Source organism: Thermobia domestica, chromosome 4, assembly GCF_964235325.1.
Source record: "Thermobia domestica chromosome 4, izTheDome1.hap1.1, whole genome shotgun sequence".
NCBI lineage: Eukaryota > Metazoa > Arthropoda > Insecta > Zygentoma > Lepismatidae > Thermobia > Thermobia domestica.
In genome coordinates this window covers 310,644,991-310,671,687 of record NC_137457.1, presented here as the reverse complement: position 1 = coordinate 310,671,687, position 26,697 = coordinate 310,644,991, and the positions used below count along the sequence as shown (strand labels likewise).

Sequence of the window (26,697 nt, the reverse complement as noted above, 5' to 3'; positions counted from 1 at the left end):
TGAAGATTATCAGAACCCTGGGATCTTGGGTTTCCTCTTCTTAAATTTACTTTTCCGGTTATTATTCCTCTTCTTTCTTCCATTATTAACATTTGATTCATTATGGTTCATTAACACTTTACACAGACGTAGATGGGCTTTTTATTTTATGGGCTATATACTTTAAATGGGCTCTTCTTTTGTATGTATAAATATAAGATTACATTTCTTTTCATAATACAATATTTCAATATAAGTTGAATAATATTGATTATCTATTATATTTTCATTTTATATTATATCCTATTCATATTCTATTTATTAACATCAAACCAATATATTTCCTACATTATTACTTAAATCATAAAATTTTCAATTTTTTTTTGTAAGTATCTGACTCGTGTTTTTACATCTTACACTAAATATTCTTATCGCACTAAACACATGAAATTTTCAATATTTTGAGAAAAATGACACATGAAATACAAAAATAACCTTTTTCATCAATATATGCTTCCTTATAACTAATTCTCAAAATAACTCCTAATAATGTAATATTTCCATTCTTCAAACCTTTAAAATACAACATTTAAACAGCACTATTAATTAGTTAGTTAACTTCAAACACAATGCAATAATACAGTAACACGAATATATGAAATGAAATCTTTCATTCGTAAACAAATTTTTAAAACATATTACATATTAAAAACTTTATTTCACACAATATTGAGTAATATACGTTTTGTCGAGATTTAATAAAATTTATCGGCGCCTTAAAGATTCACAGCTAAATTTTTACAACGTAATAATTCAGTTATGACTCTCTCTGATCACTCGACGGGATCTGCCTGGCTAAATTTCGAAGGAACCTACCCACAATGAATTATTTGTTCTACCACCCCGAGATGAGGCCGAATTAAAGAATACAAGGTTAAAAACTTAAAATAATAAAGAATGGGATTTACCAAAATAGCTTACTCCGAGCATTAAAAACATGTTACATTACCCATTACACATAAGGGAGGGGGAACCTCATCTCCATGACTTGGCATATTTCTTTGCTGGTTTTTCCATTGCTTTGGAAAAGAAATATCAACGGCCATCTGGAAGTCGCATAGCGGGTCACAGATGCCTGCATATATCATATGAAACGACTTTTTTTTTTTTTTTACATTCCTTGTACTTGTTCATTTAGTCCCACATAAGGATTCTGTAGATTTACTAACGCAAATTCCAATACATCAGATGAACACAAATTTTTACAGTACAGAAAATTCAAATACTTATCAATATCTAGCAATTTCTCCAAGATTTTATGTATTCGTTGGTTATTACTTCTGGATTGAACACTTTGAGATAAACATACTTCTGTTGTAGTTAATGCATTGCAAAGAACAGTTTCAACACTGCTTTCTAGATCTGAATTCTTAAATTCGCTTGAAATTACATCATGGTATTTCTCAGAACTATGTTTTACTGCGAGATTTAACCAAATTTTACGAGTTTGTTTCGTAGGTTTCCACACCTTAAGTCTATCCACAGAATGTGAACCAATTGATTTACCAGTTAAAGGATCTAACAATTCGAACACCTTTTCTGAATTTGATGGTTTGTTAACACAAAGATAGGGTCCCTTGAACACATTGAAAAATTTGGAAAATTTCTTGTCTGTTGCGGAACTTAAGTTTGTCTGTTTCAAAAAGACCAGATCATTCACCTGTATTTTGTGTTTACTCTCCTGTTGTGAGTTATACCTTTCATTTCGCTTTCGGATTACCTCCTTTCTTTTAAAATCAGCCATTACCAATTTATTGTCCCAACTTTCATTGTCATTTTCGTTTGTATCATTCATAAAAATGCCAAAATGTTCGAAGATAGGTTTTTCAGCCTGTATGTTCAAATGTAAACTGGCTGGATTCGCGCCAAGACTGCTAGATATAGAATAGTTCAGCAACACAACGACTTGCGGTATAAATTTTTCCCAAGAACCATGATCATCTTTACAAAATAGTCTAAACAACCTATTCGTGTCCCGATGGATTCTCTCCACTGCGTTCGACGCCGGATGGTAGGGCGTTGAATAAAATATCTTAACACCATATTCCTCCATTTTCTGTTTGAAGTTTTTAGAGATAAAACAACTACCATTGTCCGCTAATATAGCTGAAGGTATTCCCAAGTGCACAAAGTACAATGTCTCCAAACATTTAACTACGCACTTCGTAGTAGCGTTCCGGATCGGATAAAGAACAAGGTAGCGAGTAAAGACGTCCAGGACTGAAAGTATAAATTTACACTTTGAGGGAGATGGCACAAGAGGTCCGATAATGTCAATCGAAATTAATCTCCTAGGGCCTTTCACCTGTATGGTTTCTAAAGGTCTCGCCGGGGGTCGAGTATCGACTTAAGTTCGTTTACACTCGAGACAATCGTTAATATAGTTCATCACGTCTCGCCGCATAGATTTCCAATAACAAATCTCGCTGATGAAACTTACTGTCCTTTCGCACCCGAAATGTCCACGGTTATTATGCATTTCTTCAATTACCAGATTTACTAAAGATGGTGGGATGCAAATTCTCCAACTATTAGGAAAATGAAAGTTCTTATACAACAATATACCATTTTCTAGTTTGTAAAATTTTTCTACATTTCTGTTTTGCATCTTACTATAGGGATCATTTGGTTTCTCTAGGAATTTAATGATTTTACTGTACTCAGGATGTTCCTTTTGTTTTTCAGTTAACTCTCCTGGTGTGAGATTTCTGAAGAATGACGGAAGTACTTCTAAATTGTTTATGTCCAAAATTTCACTAGGAGGAGCTAAAACTATCCTGGACAATGCATCACTAGCCACATTTTCACTACCTGAAATGTGCGTTATTTCTAAATCAAATGCCTGTAGTTCAAGACTCCACCGAGCCAAACGAGAGTTCCAATGGCGAATTTTATTCAAAAACACTAATGAGTTATGGTCTGTGTAAACTTTCACGTGATGGCCATATAATAAATGTCCCCATTTACGTACGGCTGTAACGATTGCATACGCCTCTAATTCTGTGATAGTGAAATTTCGCTGTGCACTATTCAAAGTTTTACTGTAGAAACCAAGTATGTGTTTTTCACCGTTAACTTCTTGAAATAATATACTCCCCACTGCTACCAAGGAACTGTCTGTCACTAGACAAAAATCGTGATCTAACAGCGGATGATTTAACAACACTTCTTCAGCTAACGATGCTTTTAACTGAGTAAAACTTTGCTCACATTCGTCAGTCCAAACCCATTTTTTATTCTTTTTCAGAAGTTCAAACAATGGATTGGCTAAATGAGCGATACGATACACAAATTTTGAACACCACTCGAACAAACCTAACACTCGCTTAAGTTCCTTTACATTTTTGGGACGAGGCAATGTTCGAATTGTTTCTACATACGACGGATCCTTTTTCACGCCTTCAGGTGTGACTACGAAACCAAGAAATTGAAAACTCGTATTGCAAAATGAAGATTTCTTTAAATTTACAGTCATATTAGCTTCTTCCAATTTTGTGAACAACAAATTCAAAATTTCTAACTGTTCATCGAAAGAAAATGTTGGTACAGAAATGTCATCGATGTATGTGACTAATTTATCAAATAATGCATGCCCTAAAACAACCAAAAGACAAGCCATTAATCCTACACCTCCATTTGCATATCCAAAAGGGATAGATGTAAATCTATACATTTTCCCATTCCATGAGAATGCCGTATAATCTCTACAATTTTCAGAAATTGGAACTTGTGTATAACTTCCTACTAAATCAATGTTTGATACGTATTTAGCACCCTGAAACTTTAACAACAGATCATCAATTTTATTTACCTTTAATTGTTTTATTTTTACATGCTTGTTCAAGACAGTTAAATCGACTACTACTCGCATTTTACTAGTGTTTTTCTTTGGCACGCAAAAGATTGGGTGAGAATGGATTGACACACAAGATTCTATTACGCCACATTGTAACCATTCATCGATTTGCGAATCAATATGTTCTTTAAATTTATATGGTAATGTATACTGCCTTTTAACCAAAGGTTGATCAGTGTCTACCTCAATTTCATATTCAAATTTGGTACAACGTCCGGGAATATTTTTAAAAATTTTCCTATGTTTCAACAACAATTTGAACAATTTCTCTTTCTCAAAATCAGACAATTGTGCTTCCATAACCCTTTCCCGTATTTCTGAAATTGGAACAAATTCACTTTCAATTTTACTATCAAATGTATTACAAACTGCAGCTCTATCTAACGATTTACAATGCGATTTTTCGATCTCACAGTCTATTTCTGAAATTTGCTGTGAATAGTAATCAAACAAAAATTTATCTTCGTTAGCAACTTCTAGATTTAACACTTTCATTTCTTTTTCATTACTACAAGAATTACGAACTTTATTATAAGCTTGATCAGAAAGAACAACATGATTAACCCATTCTTTTTCTAATTTTTGTTTTTCACTGACCAAATTATTTACTATGGGACACACTGCATTTACTTTTCCAATCTCAAATAAAGTTTCTGATTCATCATCGCTGTCGCTAGTAACATTCATTTTAGCTTCACTACCAACTTGAGATACAAAATTTACCTTCTTCTGTACATCACCTTTAGTCAGAATTTTTGTAACTTTCATGTTGTCAGCTTGACCAGCTAGCATAGGTACGTTAACAATTTCTCCTTCCTTTTCAACCGTAATAGAATTATCACCAAAATCTATCTTTGCCTTGGATTGTGTGATTAAATTTCTACCCAATAAGCATTCAGTATTCAAATCAGAGACAACTAGCACACGTACGTCAAAACTAACTTTCCCTATTTCAATACACAATACTGTTTCACCTTGCACCTGTTTCTTTTTCTTACCTGAAAAATCCACCAACAAAATATGTGGAGCTGGTCGCAAGTGAGGGTGTGATATGATTGACGCTATACGTTTCCATGTCTCTAACGACAAAATACTAACCGAAGCTCCAGAGTCACACAAGGCTACTACTGGTTGATTTAAGATCTGTACTTTTATTTCAGCTGACCTAGCTTGACTATTAAATTTCTGTTCTTCATCACTACTTTCAGATGAATCAGTGTCCCAGCTTACAACACTCACTACATTTTTTCCAATTACAACAAGCTCGCATTGCGAATCATTGAGTGCATTTTGACTTTCAGTACCAAACTTACCATTTACATTACCAACTCTGCCAACCGCACTCGCGTTGGAGAGCAACTTTAGTTTAAATGTTGATCTTTGTTTTGTGGAAACATAACTCTTGGGCTATAATACGGAAATTGTGGTGCAGATTGAGTATATGTAGACATTGGCTGTGTTCGGTTCATACCTTCATCATGGTTACTATTTACAAAGCTCACTCTTTCGTTTTGATTTGAATTTTCATACTCGTGATCATCTTCGTAATTACTACGATTATTACCCTGACCTTCATTGCGATCATTATTCCTTCCGTGATTATTCTTACCTTTGTTCCAATGGAACTTTCTCTTGTTCGGAGTTCCCTTTCTTCTGGGTCCGTCAAACTTACCTTTACCTGAGTTTTTGTGGTTTCCATTACCATAATTTCCCCTCTTAATAAAATTCTCGTAATTCCCTTGCACTTCCTCTACCTGATTGACACGTACAGTTCTACCATGAAAGTTGTTTCTATCGTTAGTATTTCTGCTGTCATAATACAGTGCTTCAAGATTTTGTATGGCTGTTAAAAATGAACTGAAATCTAAATTTGGGAACAACGCTAATTGTCGTCGGTAAGAAATAGGGATCAACTGTTTAATCGTATTTACAATGAAAGTATCCGGTATATTAGGTGACAAACCCCGTATCTTATTGAATCTTTTGTGAACGAAATCGGTAACCGTACCATCAGTTTTCGGATTGAACGCTTGCGATTGCAACACTGAGAGTTTGCTTGCGATGACTTGTTCAGAACCAAATTGAGCTTTGAATTCTTTAGTGAAATCTTTAAATGAACGAAATGTACCTAATTTTGACTTGTACCATTCACGAGCGTTACCGGTAAAAATAAACCCTAATACATCTAAATATTGGGATTCAGGTACGTCTACAGCGTGCGCTGCAATCTTAAATTGCTCTAAAAACGAAGTTGGTGACTCGTCATCTTCTAAACCAGAAAATTTTGGGAACATTTCAATGTCACCATGACGCAATATTCGTCGTTTAGCCCTTTTTACGTCACCCCTTTCTGATTTTCTCACTTTAATACGCTTCTTTAGTTTTGTTGTCTCACTAGCTGTCGAAGAACTACAATCTGTTTGGTTGGCACTACTAGTTTCTTCCTTACTGCTGTATTTCGACTTATGACTACTCCTATCATCACCGGATATACTTAATCTACGCCAATTACGCTCACTCACATCTCTGCTAGCGCTCTCCGCTAATGAGGTTAACTTCGTTTGGGTTTCATCTACCTTAATTTCTAAACTTGACAACCTGTCACCTATTAAAGCAATATTTTGGCTCATATTAACGATATCAATACCAGGAGGGATAGCGTTCTGTGACAAAATATCAACCCTACTGTGCAAGACTACGACATTTCTTTCTAACTTATGGGTCGTATCATTTAATCCCACTAACATTTTTTCTTTATTTTCCAAATTATCTTCAATTTTATTTACTGACCCCTCGATTGCTTCAATTTTCTCAAAAGCTCGGTCCACCTTTTCTTCACATTTACCCAAATCGACCGTAATGTTCTCAAGTTCTTGATAATTCTGAAGTGTTTTCCCCCATATTTTCTCACATTTATCATTAACCTTTTCATATTTCTCATCTATTTCTTTGGATATTTGTTCATATCTACCTACGCATTCTTTTTTGAATATTTCTAATTGCACCTCAAGTTTATCATCAATCTGCTTTTTTGTTATTTCAGAGACTTCCACTATTTTGTTTTCTAAAAACTCCCGTACATTATTAGTTTGTTCGCTAACCCTTTCAATTTTGCTTTCTAAAGATTCGCGTAAATTTTGCATTTCTTTATTAGAAGCAGCACTTTTAGTTTCTAACGACTCGTGCAACGTCTGCATTTCAGCTTTAATTGCCTCTAAAAGTGACTTAACGTTACTTGCATCCATTGTTCACAGTTATGTAAAATTTCTAAATACGAGTCAGATACTTTATACCTTTACGTTTCTACACATAAATCACTACTTTTACATGTACGGTGAGGGAGTTCTGTCCCTGTTCGGGCGCCATTTTTGTAACACGATTGGGTCGTGTTGGGTTCGGTTCCAGTTCGGGGCAGCCGTTCTTATGGCCTGCAAGGGTCTAATTCTTGTTCGAGCTAACCACTTTTGTGACTGGTAGAGTCTGATCCTTACCTGATTCCATTCGGGATAACCAAATCCTATAACCTTGCTGGAAACAACTCCTGTTCAATACAGCTTACCTGTGGTGGATTTTAGCCATTGGCATGAAAAAGGCATTCGCAACAAAAATGATAATACTACAATAGAGAGTGCGCAAACCTCCAAGTTGGATCGCGAACCAAAATACTGTTTCATGGAGGTTGCAACTACGAGCGCCCACCGTCCTTGCCGCGCCTGCTGGCGATAGCGGAATGAGTACAAGTTACTAGACGAAAACATCCACCATTTTTGGGTAGTGATTGTGCAGAAATGCTGTAAAGGTAATTGTACATAAAGAAATTGATTGTATGTAAATTTTATTCAGTTAACACAGGTTATGTATAGTACTTACGTTAATGATATTACAACATTTTGTTAGTGATTTTACTTAACATGTACCAAAATACCATGAGCCCAAAACTTTATAAATGTGTAATTTATGCGAAGAAATTATTATATATTTTTAATTTTATTCTTCCTTTCTTTAAGGAAAATGACGCACTACGAATGCCGGCCAAATTTTATATTACGCAATGCACTAGTGTTAAACACACGCCATTCGCTATCACACTTAACCACACTATAAATTGATGGATTTTGGGGGGGGATCATGTAGTTATTCTTACGAAGAAGATTTCTCCATGCTTCCTGTTGCTCGTTGGCCAGTCATTATTTAGCTTCCGTGGAAGTTATTACCTTTCAATTCCAAGTGGAATTCACCCTTTTACTTGTGTAGGTTTCTTAATCATGTCTCGTTGCTTACATGATTTCACATATTAAACGTTGTCTTGGTATACGAACATAGATTTTGTATGAATTTTATGTTTATATACCTGCGCAGATTTAGCTTATTCTCTTCATTATCAAACTTATTAAATCTTGAAGGATTGCGAGGAAAAACTTTGATATTCTTCTCGGGCGTCACTGTAGTAAAAACCAATCAACCGACATAACCACTTAGAGTACCTTTCGCGGCTTTTTTTTTGCCTCAGCGTCAGTATGTTTACGCTGAGCATGCCAGAAAAGATTTTATAAATATTCATAATAAATATCCTTCATCAGAAATACAAATATCAAAGGGCGTTAAATAAGTTCACCATTAAAACAAAATAATTAAAGTGTTAAAAACAATAAAAGTATTTTACGATGGCATTTGAATTCAAGGGACTATTTTTTTAGATTGTCATAACCACTTTGCACCTCCTTTGTTCGGTGAACAGGAAGCACGAGTCATCACTCACAGGATTGCCAACTTATACAAAGATAAAACCAAAACACAGTTTGTGTCGACGAACAGTACATAAAGCCTCATTCCAATTCAGCCAACAGTAACTGGGAAATTTTAAAATGGAATGGGAGTGAGGGGGGCTACACACTCACAGCTTTGACCAGCTAGTAGCAGTTTCCCATGCACGATGCTGCGAGCAGTCCACCAAAAACATAGGAGGACCTTCTGGTGGAGTGCTGGTTTCGGCTGTTTTGGAACCGGTCCCTGGGATGCTGACCAATGATGAGGGCGCTGTGGAGCTTCGTACAGGACCCACTTCTCATCACATGTCTACACCTTGTCCATAAATGACTCCTTTTAAGGCGAGACATCAAAGAAACACAGGTGTCTGCTCGCGTTGTTTTCTGACCCGGATGGAAATCATATAGGACTCATCGATCGAATTTGTAGCGTTTTCCCAGTTGATGGAGATGATTCGGTATGGTTTCTCCACTCACACTGAATTGTAGTCTTTGTTCCTGACATGTCTGGCCAGTGTTGGCCTTAATTGCTGCCTGAAGATCATCATTTTGTACATCTTTGGTCTTCCGACACGTGGTGCGTCTTCGAGAGTTTCGTCACCGTCCTTAAACTTCTTAAACCACCGCTGCACTTTCCACGTAGTCACGACACCCTTACCAAAGGCCTGGAATATCTTCCTCCCCGCTGCAGCGGCGTTTGACCCCAGTTTGAAATTTGCAGCGATCACGCCTTATGGCTATCTGTGGAGGTTCCATGTTTATTATGTCCTTACTCAAGTTTTCTGTGTAAGTTAACTACCACAACCAGGTAGTATGTTGAATTTACCCACACCAAGAACTGACCTTCGCCTTATCTCCATTCGCATTCAACTCACGATGTGAGTGCCAATTGAAAACAGACTTCCAAAGAAAGGGACAGAACTTTCTTGGTTACCTTTATACATAAAACTGATTTTCTTTGAAATTGCACTTAATTTCTTTAAGATTTCCTGCCAAAAATATCTATTATTCGTGACTTAAAAAGCATAGTTATTTTATTAACAGATATCTCACTTTCTATTTTACACCAAGTAGCATTTAAAGAAAACGAATGAAATCCAAACTGAAAAACTGAATAAAAACGTTGTTTTCCACCAAATTTTCCATGTGATAAAAATGTTTTTAAAACACTAGTTACAGAATATAAAAATACAATGTAGACCTCTTACAAATAGCGTGGATGGATAAGTAAAGTGAAATAGCCCCAGCTGAATCTAGGAACAAGTGGGTGGTATGTGGGTACCCCTAAGATATATTAATCCCTCACGTTTCAAACCTCAACTCTCATTGGTTCATGAGAAATGGCGCAAAATCGGAAAAGTGCAAGTAATTTATTTCTCAAGAATGGCTCGATCGATTTTATTCAAACTTGGATGTATGTATAGGTGTATACAAGGGCTTTGTCTGAAAAAATTAACAGGTCTCCGACAATTTTCCCGCTTAAAAAATTCGACTCAATAATTTGAGCCTCTTTTGACCTATGATGGTCTGCGTGCACAATTATGAAAAGACAGTCTTTAGATGTGGCTTTAACCGCACAATCACATATTTTTTTCCAAAATTGTATCACGAGTACGCCATGGTCAAAATTAGCCAAAACCAACCATACCACCTATAAAGGAGAAAATGCAAAAAGAGCAGCTTTTGATGTAGCTTTAGGATATTTGTTAAGTGAATGAATGAGAAATCACACCTGAAGTGCCAACTTCACTGAGTCCTCATTTGATAGCCTATGGCGCCTCCATCCCTAGTTTGGGATATAGTGGAACTCGAGATATTTAACAGTTTATTTGAGAATGGAAACTCTTGTTATTTGAAAACAAACACGAAACAATGAATCTTTCTGATTGTGTGAATTTGCCGCTAAAAAAACTAATACTGACAACCAGGAGCGTCTGTTGCGATTTTTTTGGAAGGCAAGACCCCGCATCTACATAAGAATTGTATACGTTTTATGTTAGTGAATTAGTAGTCAATGGATTAATATATAAACCCTGTACAACTTATATTGAGGACAAAGGTTATGAAGTTCCTATGCCTAAACTTAAACGCAAAAAAATCACAATTGTCTACTGCAGAAACAAATGATACTAGGTTTGTTACAGAAAGTCGTTGGGCAGTTGAAGCTATACATAGAATGTTGACAGAAAAGTATCGTCTGTTGGATGAAATATTTGACAATTAAATGATAGGTAGTATCGGCCCGTATTATAGAATTGCTAGTTCTCTACACAATAAATTCTCAATTTGTGTGACTAAAAGTGAAAACCACTCCGCAGTTACCGCAATCATGAAATCTTCAGGAAAAGAAAACACATTAACTGCCTTTTTTGAACAGAAGAAATTGCCAACAAGAAAACTTCCGTTCACATCTATTTATTTACAGGGTCTTGAGGAATTTCCTAGGATGATCGAAAAATATTTGAAAGGATTGTTTTGTGGATCCTTTCAATATAAACAGGCAATATATTATTTGGCTGAAATGTTTGATGAAAGAGGAAATATTAATATGCAGTACATTAAAGACAACGATAAGATATTGAAAACGACATTGCATTCAAGACATACGCAAAGAAGCACATACATATGCTTCATCTAAAACCAAATACAGAAGGTTACAAAGATGTCATATGTATTGTTGCGACTGTGCAAATGGATAGCGAACAGTTGGTTCTTGCTCCCATGTTGCAGCCATTATTTGTTATCTAGTTATGGAAGATATTTGTCGAGGATCTGAAAACCAGCACAAATATTGAGCAAAATATTCCATCACAACATCATTTGTGTACTGATAAATGAAAACAGTGACAAGGACTTAAGTACGTAATGCAATGTTCTTTTCATCCCTATTTATTTCACACATTGAAATACTTGTACTTCTTACATGCAACTTACTATCCGTTTCCATGATATTTTCTTCTATTTCTTGGATGAAATTTACCTTTTATTCAAATGTTGCAGCTTCTCACTACTCTATTTCTTATTGCAGGGGTGCCCACAAGGGGGGGCTATGACGCAAACTGCGTCATTGAAATATTTGGGGGGTGTTAAAAATCTATATAAATATGTTTGACGGGGGGGGTTAAAATTAATCGAAAAGTTTTTTTTTCATGGAAGAATACCTATGGATAGACAATTGCGGGGGGGTGCGTCATGGACATAAGGGGGGGTGGGCACCACTGCTTATTGTAACCCGATTGGGTTCGATTCTTACCTGTCCCTGTTCGGGAAGACATTTGTAACCCGTCTGGGTTCGATTCTGGTCTGTTCCTGTGCTATCGGGCGTTATTTTATGAGTATTGGGTTCGATCCTTGTATGTCTGTGGTTGGGATAAACCTTTATACAACAGTATGTGGTTCGTGACCAACAAATCCCTAGGTAGGCTTGGACATTCACTATGGTCCGGGATTCGATCCTCTATGATTTATATATCTCCTTTAGAATTTAATAATAACTTGGATCATCCATCGGAGCTGACCACATAGCCACTGGACAACACCATTCAGAGTTCGGTCAGAACGTTTTGGGAAACAGGCACAAAGCTAACTCTAATTATATTCTCAGCGCTGATACAATTTAATAATGTGGAAATTATTACGTTGCATAGGCGCTGGTTATTTGTGCTGAAAAGAAAAGTAAGTTAGATCATTTCTTACAAATAACAAATGAAAATTTATGTCATGATAATTATTTTGTAAAGGATACTCAAAATTTCACTTTTCACTTTAATTGACAACACTAAAACTTCACGAAAACATATAACATTACTTTTAGGCACTTTAATTTGGATAACTGAATATGATAATGAGATTTTATACTCGGCCCAATTTTTATTGTAGTAAACACGGAAAGAATTACTCTTGTTTAGGGAAAAGTAAGCGTTTTTCGTTAAACAAAAGAGTTAGGCCGATTAGTTGGTTCCTAACGCATCTTTTGAGAAGGTTCTGAGAATTTGAAATAAATGAGAAACGGTTACAGGGTGATGACATGTACTTAAGAAAATTTACATACACGCATTATCTTTTGCAGTACCGGTATATGAATATATTGACGCATTCCCAGCAATAATATTCTTTAACAGAAATGAATTTCTCCGTCATTCCTCCCAGTAATTGAAATACGTACTAAATAGAGCAATTTCATATTGAATTTACGTACTTACGTTCATGCACAATGTATTTACTGTATATTACAGCATACAATTACCGTTGTGAGAAATTAAATTTCTCTAACCTCTCTGTAACGGACACTTTTCAATAACGGACAAAAATTCATGTCCCGCTGGTGTCCGTTATTCAGAGATTTCACTGTATATTGTCATTCTTATGAAAAAGTCTAAATTCAATTGGATAAAGCCTTCAGCCAATCCCGGAAGTCCCCGTGTTCACTTTCCAACCAATCACGTCCCGCCATTTTTGGTTCTTGTAAGAGCCTTTTTGAGTTCGATCTTATCTCCGCTATCCAAAATTCTCTGTCATAATTTATTGATACGTAAGGCTAGTGATGGAGAGTTGGAATATTCCCGGTGGGAAGGAAAATAATAAATGGGAATATTCCCGTGTTTGTTTTCTGGCATTTACATTTGCGGGAAGGAATTTATTTCCATTTCTTTATCTTCCAAATTATAAGAACCGTACGACTAATTATTTTCATTTATTATGATTAACGTTTATTATGATTTTCATTTATTATAATTAACTTCTAGGCTTTATATAATTTGGGGGTTAAAAAAATAAAATTCGTTGACTGTACTTTATATAACTAATCATATAATTTATTAGTTCCATTTCCATTTGCAATAAAAAGTGATAAAGTACGAATTTTCAAATGATGACAAGGGACCTGTTTGTTTTGTAGAAATTATGTAAAAGTAGAGATGAAGTACTATTAATAAACCTCTAATCACCGTTAGTAATAGACGTCGGTCTGTCTCCTGTCTCTGACACGAATTTCTGAAGAGGTACTAAGACTTCTCTTACATATGAATTATACTAACTCATGAAATTTCGAGAAATAGGTAGGAAAAAAGGTCTTATGTGGCAATGTTACGTGCAAAATTATAAAGATAAATCAGTATCTTGCAAATTTTGTGAACATAAATATGTATGGGCAAATTTTGATGCATTTGTGAGACATGTATCTTCTGGCAGTTACCCAATCTAATTTGTTTATAACATTTAAAAATTTAATATGCCTATAATACCAGTAGTAGGTTGAAGTTTAGAAAATCCATTTACTTATAAATTTAAACTGTTTAGCGGTGTAAAAATATGTGGAATTACTATGCCGTACTTTTATAGAATATATTGTAAGTAAATATACATTTATGCGTACTCTCTAAATATAGTAAAATATTAATAAAGTAATATAGTACTCTTGAGAATATACATTTTAAGGAATCCTCTGAAGACACCGCTAATACCATATTTCTTCGAATATAAGGCACCATGGAATCTAAGGCTGATCTGAAATTTGACCTCATTAAACTAATTTTTAAAAAGCTTCGAATATAAGGCGCAGAAATAATGTACAAATACATTCCTATTTCGATAAGCATTTTCTTATCGGTAAGATGAAATGTTATTGTTCGTGAGCGATTACAACCTTTGTCCAGTCTGTCATTGTTGTAATGCAACCAATTTTAAGCAAATTAGTTATAACTACCAGTATTAAAGACTGTAGTAGATTCTATGTTTTAACCTAGTGCAATGAATAAATACGTACGTATATTGCAGTATATACTTTGAATCCAAGACGCCATCGAATCTAAGGCGCACCTGAATTTTGGATATCTAATAGCTGACAAAAATGTGCGCCTTATATTCGAAGAAATACGGTAATATACTGTTAAAAAACGAATTCAACTTTGAGATCATAAGATAGTAACAGAATGCAAATTTCTTTGTGCTTGTACATAAATTCCCGGAAAAAGTTCCATATTGGGAATCTTTTAGAAAAATATCTTCACGGGAATTTACCCATCACTATGTAAGGCCCCTCTCCAGTTCATCAGCTTATCTCTTCGTACCTTCTTTATCGAATCTGCTTCTTTCTGCTTCCTTATTAACATTCTCTTCTTCATCTCAATACTTCGGTCTTATCCCTATTAATTCTGTGATTAGTCCCCTTAACATGTTTGTACATCGCATTGGTGTCTTTCTTTCTCCTCATATCATCCTTTTGTTATTTCATCCTTCCTTTCGTTCTCTTTCCCGTCTCTCCTGGGACGCATATCGAACGCATTTTATCTTATACCAAATTATTGTCGTCGAATCTATTCGGTGAAAGGAGCACTCCGCTTGGTAAAATTAAAAAGACCTTAACGATTTATCCCTCTACAAGCGAAGTTTTCATCATCCCCTCCATTGCAAAGTCGGAAGAACACGCATCCAATATTCATAAGTTTGGTGGTTCGCGCCTAACATAGGGTACATTTTTAGTGTTGGTTTAGACACCTTAATGTAAACAAATCCCGCATATATTCGATTTAACATATTTTGGGGGGTGTAATTGTGTGGTTCATTGGCGTTTCGTCTAGTCTGTCTGGTAGTATAATTTTCAAAACGGAAGTGGGGCCATCGCGGATCGTCGCTGGGGTGCCAATTTTGGCGAAATGTTGCTAGTTACCTTTAGATGTTTCACTAAAGCTTACAGCATGGTGTAAAAGTCTGCTATCTCGGTCAAATGTCACATAGATGAAGTTCGGACCTCAAATATTTTTTGTCATTTCACTTCAACGGTACAACTTAGGGAAGCGGAAGGGGGATATATATATATATATATATATATATATATATATATATATATATATATATATATATATATATACCGTATTCTCGCTTTTATAAGCCGCACCCATAAAATTTACCTATACATCCGTTTAAAAAAATCTCAAGGATAAGCCGCGGGTAGAATGTCTATCAAGCTGAAGCTTAAATAAAATCATGTGTACGTGCTTTTCACTGTCACTACCACTAGAGAGGTTGCTCAAAATGTACAGTTGTAATGTTATTCAGTTTCACTACCAGTAGAGAGATTGCCCAAAATGTACAGTTGTAATGTTATTCACTTTCACTACCAGTAGAGAGGTTGCTTGCACTATCAGTACTTGCATTAGAGGCATCACTGGCATCACGATCACTACCGCTGATATCCCATAGCATATCATCCTGGGAGCCGTCCAGAGCATTGGATATTCCACACTTCAAAAATCCTTTGACGCAATGGCCCTGAAATTTGGGAATAACTAGACGAAAAGTGATAAACTATAAGCATTTTGCTAGTTTGCCTTAAAGAGGTTTTTTTGCTATTTAGTAAGTCTTTTTCTGGTTTAATGAACTTGTTAGCTGTATTATGTCACTAGTATAATAGTTTGGTGGGTGGAGATAAGAAAGTACAAAACTAAATCAGGGCGCGTGGTCGTGCAAGTGCTAAAGTCTTGTGCAACTGTTTGGCAGCGTGACGATTGTTATTAGTGTGTTGTACCTGTGCTCGGGGCACGTGTCTGGTTAGCGACTATGTTGCTACGTTAGTGATTTGATTAGTTTTGCGCTTTTGTAGGTACTGATGGGTTTATTACCTATCACTGTATTACAGCCTAACATCTGGTGTTTTTGTTTTGTGCTATAAAAAAGAAAGATGGCAAAATCAACCAGGTAGAATATGTCAAGAGCACAAGAGATGTTTCGTAGTGCGAAAGGTCGCGATTGGAGAACGCTTCCAACTTACGAAGACGTTATGGCATGTTATTTATTTACGCGTCAGCAGCTGAAGGGGGTAGAAAGTAAAGAACCAGCAGAGAATTTGGTTTCCACGAAGGTAGCAGAAAAGGTAGAAGACATTTGGTAACGTATTTCAATTCCTGTTGTTTTGCTCGGCCGTGTATCAATAGTGATCAACAGTCACCACAGGAAACTGAAAATATTTTTAAAATTGGCAGTAAGAGGGAGAATGAAAGAAGAAATTAATTACAAGAATTGAAGAAGCAGGGCAATAAACGATTTGATATAGCAGCTTGCAAGTGTTTAGATCACGGAGTGTCGTTGTACAGAACACTCAAAATGCCTGAATCGGAGAGAGTGCTTTATCAGACCAAAGGATAAGTAGAAAAATGGTAATCGGTGGCATTGATGTTACTTGGACAAAGAAAAGAGAAGAAAGGAAAGCCAAAAAGCAATTTGTGGTCAAACTTTCATACAAAACAGTACCAGTTACATTATTGAATCTTTACACTCCTCTTCATCTTTGGAAACAAGAAACGAAGGCAATAAAAAACACACTAAAGCTGGAGAAGATCCTGATTTTAGTTCGAAGTATCCTTTAAAGACAAGAAAGCAATCACAGACTAGATGCACTGAAATGAGAAAATTCCTCCCGACATTAGCAAATTGAGGGAGAAAACCGCATGACTGGAAGAAAAATTGTAGCTATTGCTACTGAAGTTTTGGAAGATTTTAATATTGTGAGTCCAGAGCAGCTGCAAAACATAATTGATGGAAGTAAAGTACAAAGAGAGGTTGCGAAAAATCGTAGAAGTGTAAGAACTAAAGTGACTGTTAATAAAGACAAACCTCGTACCATCTATTTTGATAGGAAGAAAGAGCAAACACTCGTAATGTCCGGCTCCGGAAGTCATAGAGATATGAAGAGGAAAGAACATTATTGTGTCCTTGAAGAACCGGGTAATAAATTTCTCAGCTATGTCTCTTTGACAGTTTCAGCATCAGCAAAGAATACTGCTAATTCCATCTGCCGGGAATTACAAGAAAATAATGTGAACCTATCAGATATGGTAGCTATGGGCTGCGATAGTACTAATACTAATGTTGAGTTGATTAGAGTGCTCGAAAACCATTTAGAGTTCCTTGCAGTGATGCATACGTTTATTGCACATCATTGAACTACTACTACGTTTTTTACTGAAAGAAATCCATTATGTATCTACTGGTACTTTGTCTGATCATATTGGCAGATCATTGGTGAATTGAGAGACGAATCCAGTGTGCAGCGTCGGAAAGATTTCTTCAGAACTCCCTACATACCTAAACGTGCGCCATCTCAGTTATGATCAAAGATATTTGTATGAAATATATCAATCTGTCATAAGAGGAAGCTGTGATAAAAACCTAGCAGATAAGAAACCTAGGAAACTTGCGCATACTCGCTAGTTAACAATGGCTTGTAGACTTTTGCGTCTATGTATATATACGCCAAATTCTTGAGAGAAGCTCTAAACTTTCGTAAAGTTCGTAGTAAAAGTATATGCACCAGTCTGGTTCAGCATAAAACTGAAACATCTTGCCAAATACGTAGCTAAACATTTGTTCTTGACCCAAGAAACATACAAAACTTTTATCAGTAAAGTAATTTCCAGAAATGTATTCTATTCGAATTCTGAAAATATTCTTATTGCCATGATTGGTGACTACAGATCAGCAACGTGAATCCTTGCTGCCGATAAAATCTTCAAATCCAGAAAACAATGTAACATTGTGAAACTCGTTCCTTCCAAGTGCCAGTGTTAAACTTCGAGGCTAGTAATTACACAGAAATGATAAACTAAAATGGGTGTAACAACAGAACCGCCAATACTGACTCATATTACAGATGATAAATTGCGGGAAATATGTTCTTAAGAAAGTACAAGTGTTGGTTGATTTCCCTGAGTTTCCATGTTATACGCAAGCAGTGGAAAGATTAGTGAAAATACTTAGTGAATGTTCTTCGTGAGTATGTGAGCCACGAGAAATTTCTTTATTTGTTCCAAATTTGACTTAAGAAAATACATGACTAGTTTTCAGATAAAGTCGCGGTATTTTGCTTGAAGACGTGAATGAAATTTATTAAACATTCAATCTAATACTGACGTAGCTGTAACATAGAATATGAACTTTGATAGCTTTAGAAATTCACCTGGACACGACAACGAATCTTAACACCTTCAAATTATAGTCTCCTTCAAGAGAAGAATTGCCTAATAATTACACAAATGAATAATAAACGTGTATTTATTCTCAAAATCTATCAAACTTAGGGCCCATTGCGCCCCTGCTAAAGAATATTTTAGAGAATTGAAATTTTGCATGGTAAAGTACTACGATATGATGCAACTTTTGCCCCCTATCCAAAATCGAATTTCGAAAAAAAATTTTTTGGCCTCTTTTCACTCCTCCCTAGTGTACAGTCGGTTTCCTGCAATCATCCAATCATTTTATAGTCTCCTGAATGAACTTTTAAAGGAGCGATTAACAGTAACATCAAGGGGCTGAAGCATGGAGGTAAGGTCCCCAGGAAAACAGCTATGCCAGTTTTACACTCATTTAATTTTCGCTTTTCACAAGGAGTCACGTGAGCTCGGAAGCTATCCCAAACTAACAAGCTCTTAGGTTTCAGCAAACCATCAGGTCTTCTATTGCCCACCATTCTTAGCCAGTCCAACACCAGATTCTCTTCCATCCATCTTTTTTCCTGAGTACGCACAAAAATGCCCGGCGGTATGTCTTTTGGTAGAGTCTTTCGGTTCAAGATAACGTAGGGTGGTAGTTTTTTTTTCCATCTGCCAGAACAGCCAACATAAAGGTACATCGCTGCTTCTCACCACCTGTAGTAGACACAGGCATGTCCCAGTAAATGGGTGTTTGATCAGCATTGGCGATTTGGGAGAGCGCATACCCATTGGCTTGTCGCTTACGGATAATAAATCTCTGAAACTTCAAAATTTCATCCTCAAAGTCTGCTGGAAGACGTTGAGCAACTATTGTCCTACGACGCATGAAACGTGCACAACCTCCAGGACTTGCCCGAAAATCGTGGCTCACTCCCAACCGACGGCCCTCTTCAAGAGCTTGAAACGGTATCATAACAACTGTAACAGCATAACCTGAACTTCTATTCTCATTAACGTTAGATAAAATATTTTCTTCCAAATGTGGATACTTACCTGCTTTTCCTCTTGCCCCTTGTTACTTAATGTTCATTCTTCTGCTTTTTCCAACGTCGCATGTTGAATTCATCCATGTGAAAATGACGTGCAGCAGCTCGGTTCCCGTTTTCCTCAGAGAATCGGATAACTTGCAATTTAAAATGTGCGTCGTAGCCGAGCCGTTTGGACATTTTCCTTAGAAGAAATCCACAAGACCCGCTCTTCGTAACGTATAGGTGCAGCGCACGAGACAGACTGCCTTCTCGTAGAAAAAAAACTCTTGAGTGCGCGATTGTTATCGCAGAGGAATCCTTTGTTCGTTTACCGGTAATTGTTGATTCAAATCAACAATAGCGGTATTTGAGTTAACGTGTTTGTTCCTGTGTGGAATTGTTGTTTCGTCTGATTTTGGCCTTGTGGATTTGTTTTCTATACGTGTTTCTTGTGATCTACGGTAAATACCGTACAAGAAACGCAAAAAATTAATACCGTAATTATCTTTAAGGCATTTTAAATCATTCCCGTGTATAAGTTGCACCTTATATTTTCGTTTGCTTTTTCATGAAAAAAATTGCGGCTTATACACGCGAGAATACGGTATATATATAAAAATCACTACCTTTTTGCATCAATAATTCTTGCACTACCTGGACGATCTCAATCGAGTTTTCAACATACATGACGTTCGGGTCTTGCGGAGTGATTTTATTTTTTCACTTTACGGTGCAACTTAGACGTGCGGAGATGGAGATACTTAAAAATGATAGAAAATAACCGATATTAGTGTCGAATACCTAGTTTTGGGGGTCACAGAGACGAACAGTAAAAGTTCTGATGTCGTTTAAATCCAAATCCTCCCCTTTATGTCGAAAATGAAACGTATTCTTTCAGTGCGAAGAAGAACGGGTTTTCTTTTAGTATATAAATAAATGAAAGTGACTATGGGTCTTCGTGACTCGTGAACCACCAGGCAGATCAAAATTTGAGTGGGCTACACAAGGACACCATTTTGGTATATTCACAATAGCAGTGTAGTTTTTCGCAGCTCAACTGAAAGAGGTGGCTTGCCAAAACCAGGGGAGGGAAAAAGCCCCTCGAAAGTTTCCCTGAAAGTTGATTCACCTAACTGATAAATCAAGTTTACTGACCCAGCCCATTTCTTTGTATCGTTATGCAACGTGTACAACATCTCGTGCTTCGTCCATTTTTGTTGCTTCTGTACAAAGAAGTGTTATATTCCACAGAATTACGTTATACGTGGAGGAAACACTTTTATGCAGCTTGCTTTTGCCCAACGCAATATTTGTATTCACGCAATATTTGGAAAACCTTGTACACTGGTTCATCACATATGATCTGCGCATTTTTGACACGTGTTAGATTCTTTACATGCCGCGAGACTCGTAGGCAAAGTCGTTCTAAACATAATCTGGTTATTTTACATTTTCACACACTCGTACCCTGAAAAGGAAGGCGTTCTTTTATCATCCGTTACTATTAAGCCAGAAGATTTATCTGTGAAACGTTAAAGAAGTCTTTTTATTTAAATTCTCATTCCAAGAGTATTTTGTAGTGAGACTCAATAGATCAATCACAGTAATGTACCTATCTTTCTTCGAGTTCTGTGTGTTCTTTTAACTTGAACAATGCACTATTATATTTAATGTTGAAATCATGTACTTCATTGTTTCTGATTTCCCTCATTCAACGCCTGATAAAATACTCAAAAGAATGCTCCAATTAATTTGGGAGTAACCCTTGCGCCATTACTTCACTATATCCGATTATACACTAACGGAATCTACTGAAATTAATGGCCATTCCCTTTGACCGGAATTCGAATGGACGTTCTGTCCTTGAGTTATCGATGTTTTTACGTTGCTCCGAGAAATTTTAGGGTAATCAAACACTGGTACAAAAAAATTTTATACCAAGTTGATCTATACTTTCTTTTTATCTCGATGTCAGGAATAACCTCTCGACATTTGTTATATTAAGTTAGAGCCTGTATATATACCGGAGATATTAAAACCACCGAAATTGTTCAGTAACGTAAATAGCTAAACTGTGAAAACGTCTTTAGAGAGTAACACATTTTTTCCTGTAATAATTTTTTGGTCAAAGTGAAGCTAAACATATACCAATAAATCAATACAGCTGTTTTAGAAATATAATAGGCACTGATTAATCGAACACTGCTCTAAACCATACAGGAACAATCAAACTGTTAAATAAAGAACTCAAAAAAATCTTGAATTGTTTATCTTTTTAAGGATTTTTGGTAACTTTTGTCACCATGTCGTAGTATCATCTTTCACGGCTTATTTAGGTCCTATAACAGGTATTTAAACCGGTTTATTTTTATTAGGCAAGTCAAGGATGCACCAAAGAACACACCAGATGCGTTTTGAGCCTGATGGTGAATTTGGCGGAGCCAAAACATTTTTGCGATTTCAGATTGGATCTTTGCATACCGATTGTGTGTACGCTCGGGTATTACTGCAATTTTTCTGACATTTCCATGTGAAACTGCAGCCGGAGAAGAGGTCCGAAAGTGTCCCGACGGGGTGATTTTCCGAGACAAATTTCTCGTTTTTCCCGATTTTTCCGCTTCGTGTATACGACGCGGACATGTTAGTGATACCGTTTTAAATGAACCGCTTTACTGTAGAAAACCACGTTTCAACCATGACTTTACGCCAAATAGTAATGTCAGTAAATTTTTATATATCTATATCTATCTATCTATCTATCTATCTATCTATCTATCTATCTATCTATATATATATATATATATATATATATATAGAGAGAGAGAGAGAGAGATAGAGAGACTAAATTCTCATTTTCAAAAATTTTTTCAGCCCTTTGTTTTCAAGATAGAAGATATAAATCTTGCAAACGTCTCACGAACGTTACAACGTATTTGCATCGAAAACTTCACATCACTGTCAACCCAGGCCCGGGACAGATTATTTTGGAGTGATTTAAGAAAGAAATTCTGTATATTTTTGGATTTTCCGGTTTATGTGTGTGAGATGGACATGTGAATGAAAACATTGAAAGTTCTAGTTATGCTGAAGAAGACGGCGTTTGATCCATGATTTTAGATGAAATAAGAATGAGGCATATATGAAAAAATGCCTCACTTTCACTTTCAACAATTCTCCCAACCTGTTTTTATAATACAAGAATGAGCGTTTCCACACGTATTACGTACAGAATGTCGTAATTTGTTAAAAAAAATCGATTCCTATGTGAGCCTAGGCCAGGAGCAGAGATCCGCAAATATTTCGAAAAAATTTTTTTCGAAAAATTTCCAGTTTCCTCCGATTTTTCAGTTTCTCGGTGTATAATACGAACAACGACGTGATACCGCTGGAAAGTATAATCGATCGTGAAAAAATGAGGTATGAGCTGTGATCCTACGATGAATATAAGGAAGGAGTATCTGTTTGAGTGAAAGTCCAAAAGTTACCTCAAAATGTGTAAATCCTAAAAGGCTTGAACTGCGCTATATCGATTGTGCTTAGTTTCTTCAAACTTTCTTGGCAATAAATGAGTAGCAGCACAAAAAGGTCCTACATTATATTACCAAACAGAAATACATATAATTCCTTTACTGGCTTTGTACACGTTTTTTAAAAAGTGATTGTTCTCTTTAACTGTTCTCTGCGAGAAGGAACTGTATGAATGTATATTGCCAAACTGGTATGTAGAAGAATTAGAAAGTATTTATAATGTGGTATTTCGAAGGCCGCATTTTGTAAGAGGACACAGTTCTTTTTTACCAATAGCCACTATATGAATATACTATACAAAACTGGTATACCGAAAACCAACCAACACCACTTATCTGTAATGTGATGTTTCGCAGGGCGCACTGTAAACTTTACGAGCGTTTTTATGAACAGTACGTATTTATGGTACTGAATTTTGCTATACTGTAGAATAAATAAAATTGTTTATTAATTTTTTTTGTGATTTCGCAAGGGCGCCTTCTGTAAAGAATGCACTGCACTTAACCGAGTGCTTTACCAGTAGAACAATAACTGTAAACATTCATTATATAGAAAATTCTTTCTATAAATGTGATGTTTCGAAGGGCGCTCCTGCATATGTCTCGGTGGGCGAGCACGGACGTGCTAGGAAAAGGCGAAAACGCTTTAATTTTAGATCTTGTCTTTGCAGAACAATATAATCAGGAAAACTTCAGGAAAGGTTTTACGGTCCGAATCACTGATTACTTCCAAATTGACGTTTAAAACGAAAGATCCGTAACTTGTTACTTGTCCCGCACGGCAACTGTGTTCCTCCAAAACCACTTGACCTCCACTGTTTATTAGCTCTCTCTTTATTACCCTTTTGTTACAAAATTCATGGAGAAAACCATGATCGAAAAAGCACTGAAGTAGAAAGATCAATAGTATCTTGTTTTACTTATTACGACTACTATATAACCCTTGTCGAAAAAGATTATTCGTATTGCAAAACCCATAACATTTAAGAAATGCCGTAATTTAACTGATCTTGAGAGATTAAATAACAATAATCACCCTTGTCTCTGTCGCATAATATATACTAGCTACAGACCCACGTCATACGAGTTTCCTGCTAAGTGGCAAGTACAATATGAATCCCAAGTTCAAGGCGCAAGATAAAACAACGAGTGCTCGCGCTTGACGTGATCAAAATTGTTGAAATTATGATTTTGCGATGATTTACGAGAAAGAAGAGTAAAAATAAAAATTGTCCCAAAAGATACTGTATGCGTAAGTAAAATATCTTTTTCAAGTAGAAAACCTCTTCAAGTATTTCAGCATTTTGACACATGATATCTCTAAAAACTTTTAGAGACGGAATAACAATACACGGCTGGTAATGAACTTCTGAGGAATTGCATATTCCAAAGATAATTTAGTAACACTCATGCTTTAGTTTTATCAAGTGATAGTGACAACGATACGGTGTTCGTCGTCCAGGTTTCCTCACGGTATGACATGCAAACATTGTGGTGTTGAACAAAGGTTAAGTAAAACCTTGAAGACGTCGTTGCAAGAAGAGTACAGCTCCATATTTTTACGATTTTGTGTTTTACACTGAAAGGTATCAAGAAAAATATTCTTTTTTTTATAGCGTTGTAACAGGCTACATGTTTTCTTCCTAGCACGAAATATTGTTTGGTTTATTATATGTATTTGAACAAAAACAAGACATCTTTAATACGTAGTAATTAATTGCACATAGTTAAAACAATATGATTGAAATTGGTTACAGAAAGTTGAAATCTAGCAATACTAAATAAAAGACAAGATCCCACAGACCTATCATTTGTGAGGCTTGTCACCTGTGTGTGTGTTACAGCGTTTTTCCAAAGAATATTTTTCAATAAATCCCTCACCACAAACTTCACATGTCTCTGATTTTTCACCAGTGTGTAATAACACGTCTTACCAAAGTTGATTTTTGAGTAAATCCCTTTCCACGAACTTGAGAGGTGTGACTTTATTTACCAGTGTTGATTAACACATCTTGCGAAATTTGATGTTTCACTGAATCAAATTCCACTGACTGGGCAAGTGTGCGCCTTTTCACCAGTATGTTTTAAATTATGTTTTTTTAAATTATACTTTTTAATGAATCCCTCTCCACAGATTTGGCATCTGTGAGGCTTAATACCTGTATGTGTGAACATGTGTCTTCAAATTTGAGGATGTTCAGAATATCTTTGCACAGACGTTGCACTTGGGAGGTTTTCATCAGTATGCACTAACACATGTGTTTCCAAACTTGATTTATAAACGAAACTCTTTCCACAGAGCTTGCATGAGTGAGAATTATCACCTGTATGTTTTAAAATGTGTCTTGCTACATCTGCCTTTCTAGGAAATCCCTTTCCACAAACATCGCATTTGTGAGGCTTTTCACCAGTATGTATTAAAATGTGGCTTGCTACATATGCCTTTCCAATAAATCCCTCTCCACAAACATCGCATTTGTGAGGCTTTTCACCAGTATGTATTAAAATGTGTCTTGCTAAATCTGACTTCCTAATAAATCCCTTTCCACAAACATCGCATTTGTGAGGCTTTTCACCAGTATGTATTAAAATGTGTTTTGCTAAATCTGACTTATTACTAAACCCCTTTCCACAGGTATCGCATTTATGAGGCTTAATTGATGTGTGTGTTAACATGTGTTTCCTCAATTCTGATGTAGTCCGGAATAACTTGGCACAGACGTCGCACTTGTGAGTTTTTTCACCAGTATGTATTAAAATGTGTTTTGCTAAATCTGACCTTCTAATAAATCCCGTTGCACAAACATCACACTTGTGAGGCTTTTCACCAGTATGTATTAAAATGTGTTTAGCTAAATCTGACTTATTACTAAACCCCTTTCCACAGGTATCGCATTTGTGGGGCTTAATTAATGTATGTATTAACATGTGTTTCCGGAATTCTGATGTTGTTCGGAATAACTTTGCACAGACGTTGCACTTGTGAGTTTTTTCACCAGTATGTATTAACATGTGTCTCTCCAATCGAGATTTTTGAAAAAAACCCTTTCCACAGACTTCGCACAAGAGAGCCTTTTCATCTCTGTGTATTAACATGTGACACTTTAAACCATGGTTATGTTGAAATACCTTACCACAGAATTTGCATTTTTCAGGATTTCCACCAGAGTGTATTAACATGTGTCTATTCAAAAAAGATTTGTAAAGAAACTTCTTTCCACAAATTTGACATTTATGTCGTTTTTCACCTATGTGTATTGACAAGTGTTTTGCGAAAGACGTTTCTTCAGCAAACAACTTTCCACATTTTTGGCACGTGTAAAATATTTGTTGCTTAGCCAAAATTTGTCTTACCAAATGTGATGGAGCAAAACCTTTGTTAAGGGTCTTGCATGTATTAGATTTGACATCTGTTTGAAAAATAGAATTCTTCTGTGTAATAAACACATTGTATTTTCTGCAAAGGACATAATTAAGGAACTTGTAAGGAATTTAGTAAATAAGGAAACGGAAATCGAGATATATAATATGAAAGACTAATGAAGTACAAACGCT

General features: G+C 36.0%; 1 protein-coding gene across 3 annotated transcripts in view; it reads right to left on the bottom strand.

Moving 5' to 3' along the window:
* Positions 1 to 23,474: 23,474 nt before the first annotated feature.
* The window catches only part of LOC145684305 (uncharacterized), a 62,281-nt gene continuing 59,058 nt past the window's right edge, over positions 23,475 to 26,697 (bottom strand). For 2 of the 3 annotated variants that reach the window (XM_081756482.1, XM_081756483.1), the window contains exon 2: positions 23,475 to 26,599. In XM_081756482.1, the coding sequence (XP_081612608.1) occupies positions 25,324 to 26,322 (999 nt within the window). In that variant the 5' untranslated portion in view covers positions 26,323 to 26,599 and the 3' untranslated portion in view covers positions 23,475 to 25,323. The remainder of the gene's footprint in view (positions 26,600 to 26,697) is intronic. The other variant, XM_081756481.1, reaches the window with a different exon arrangement.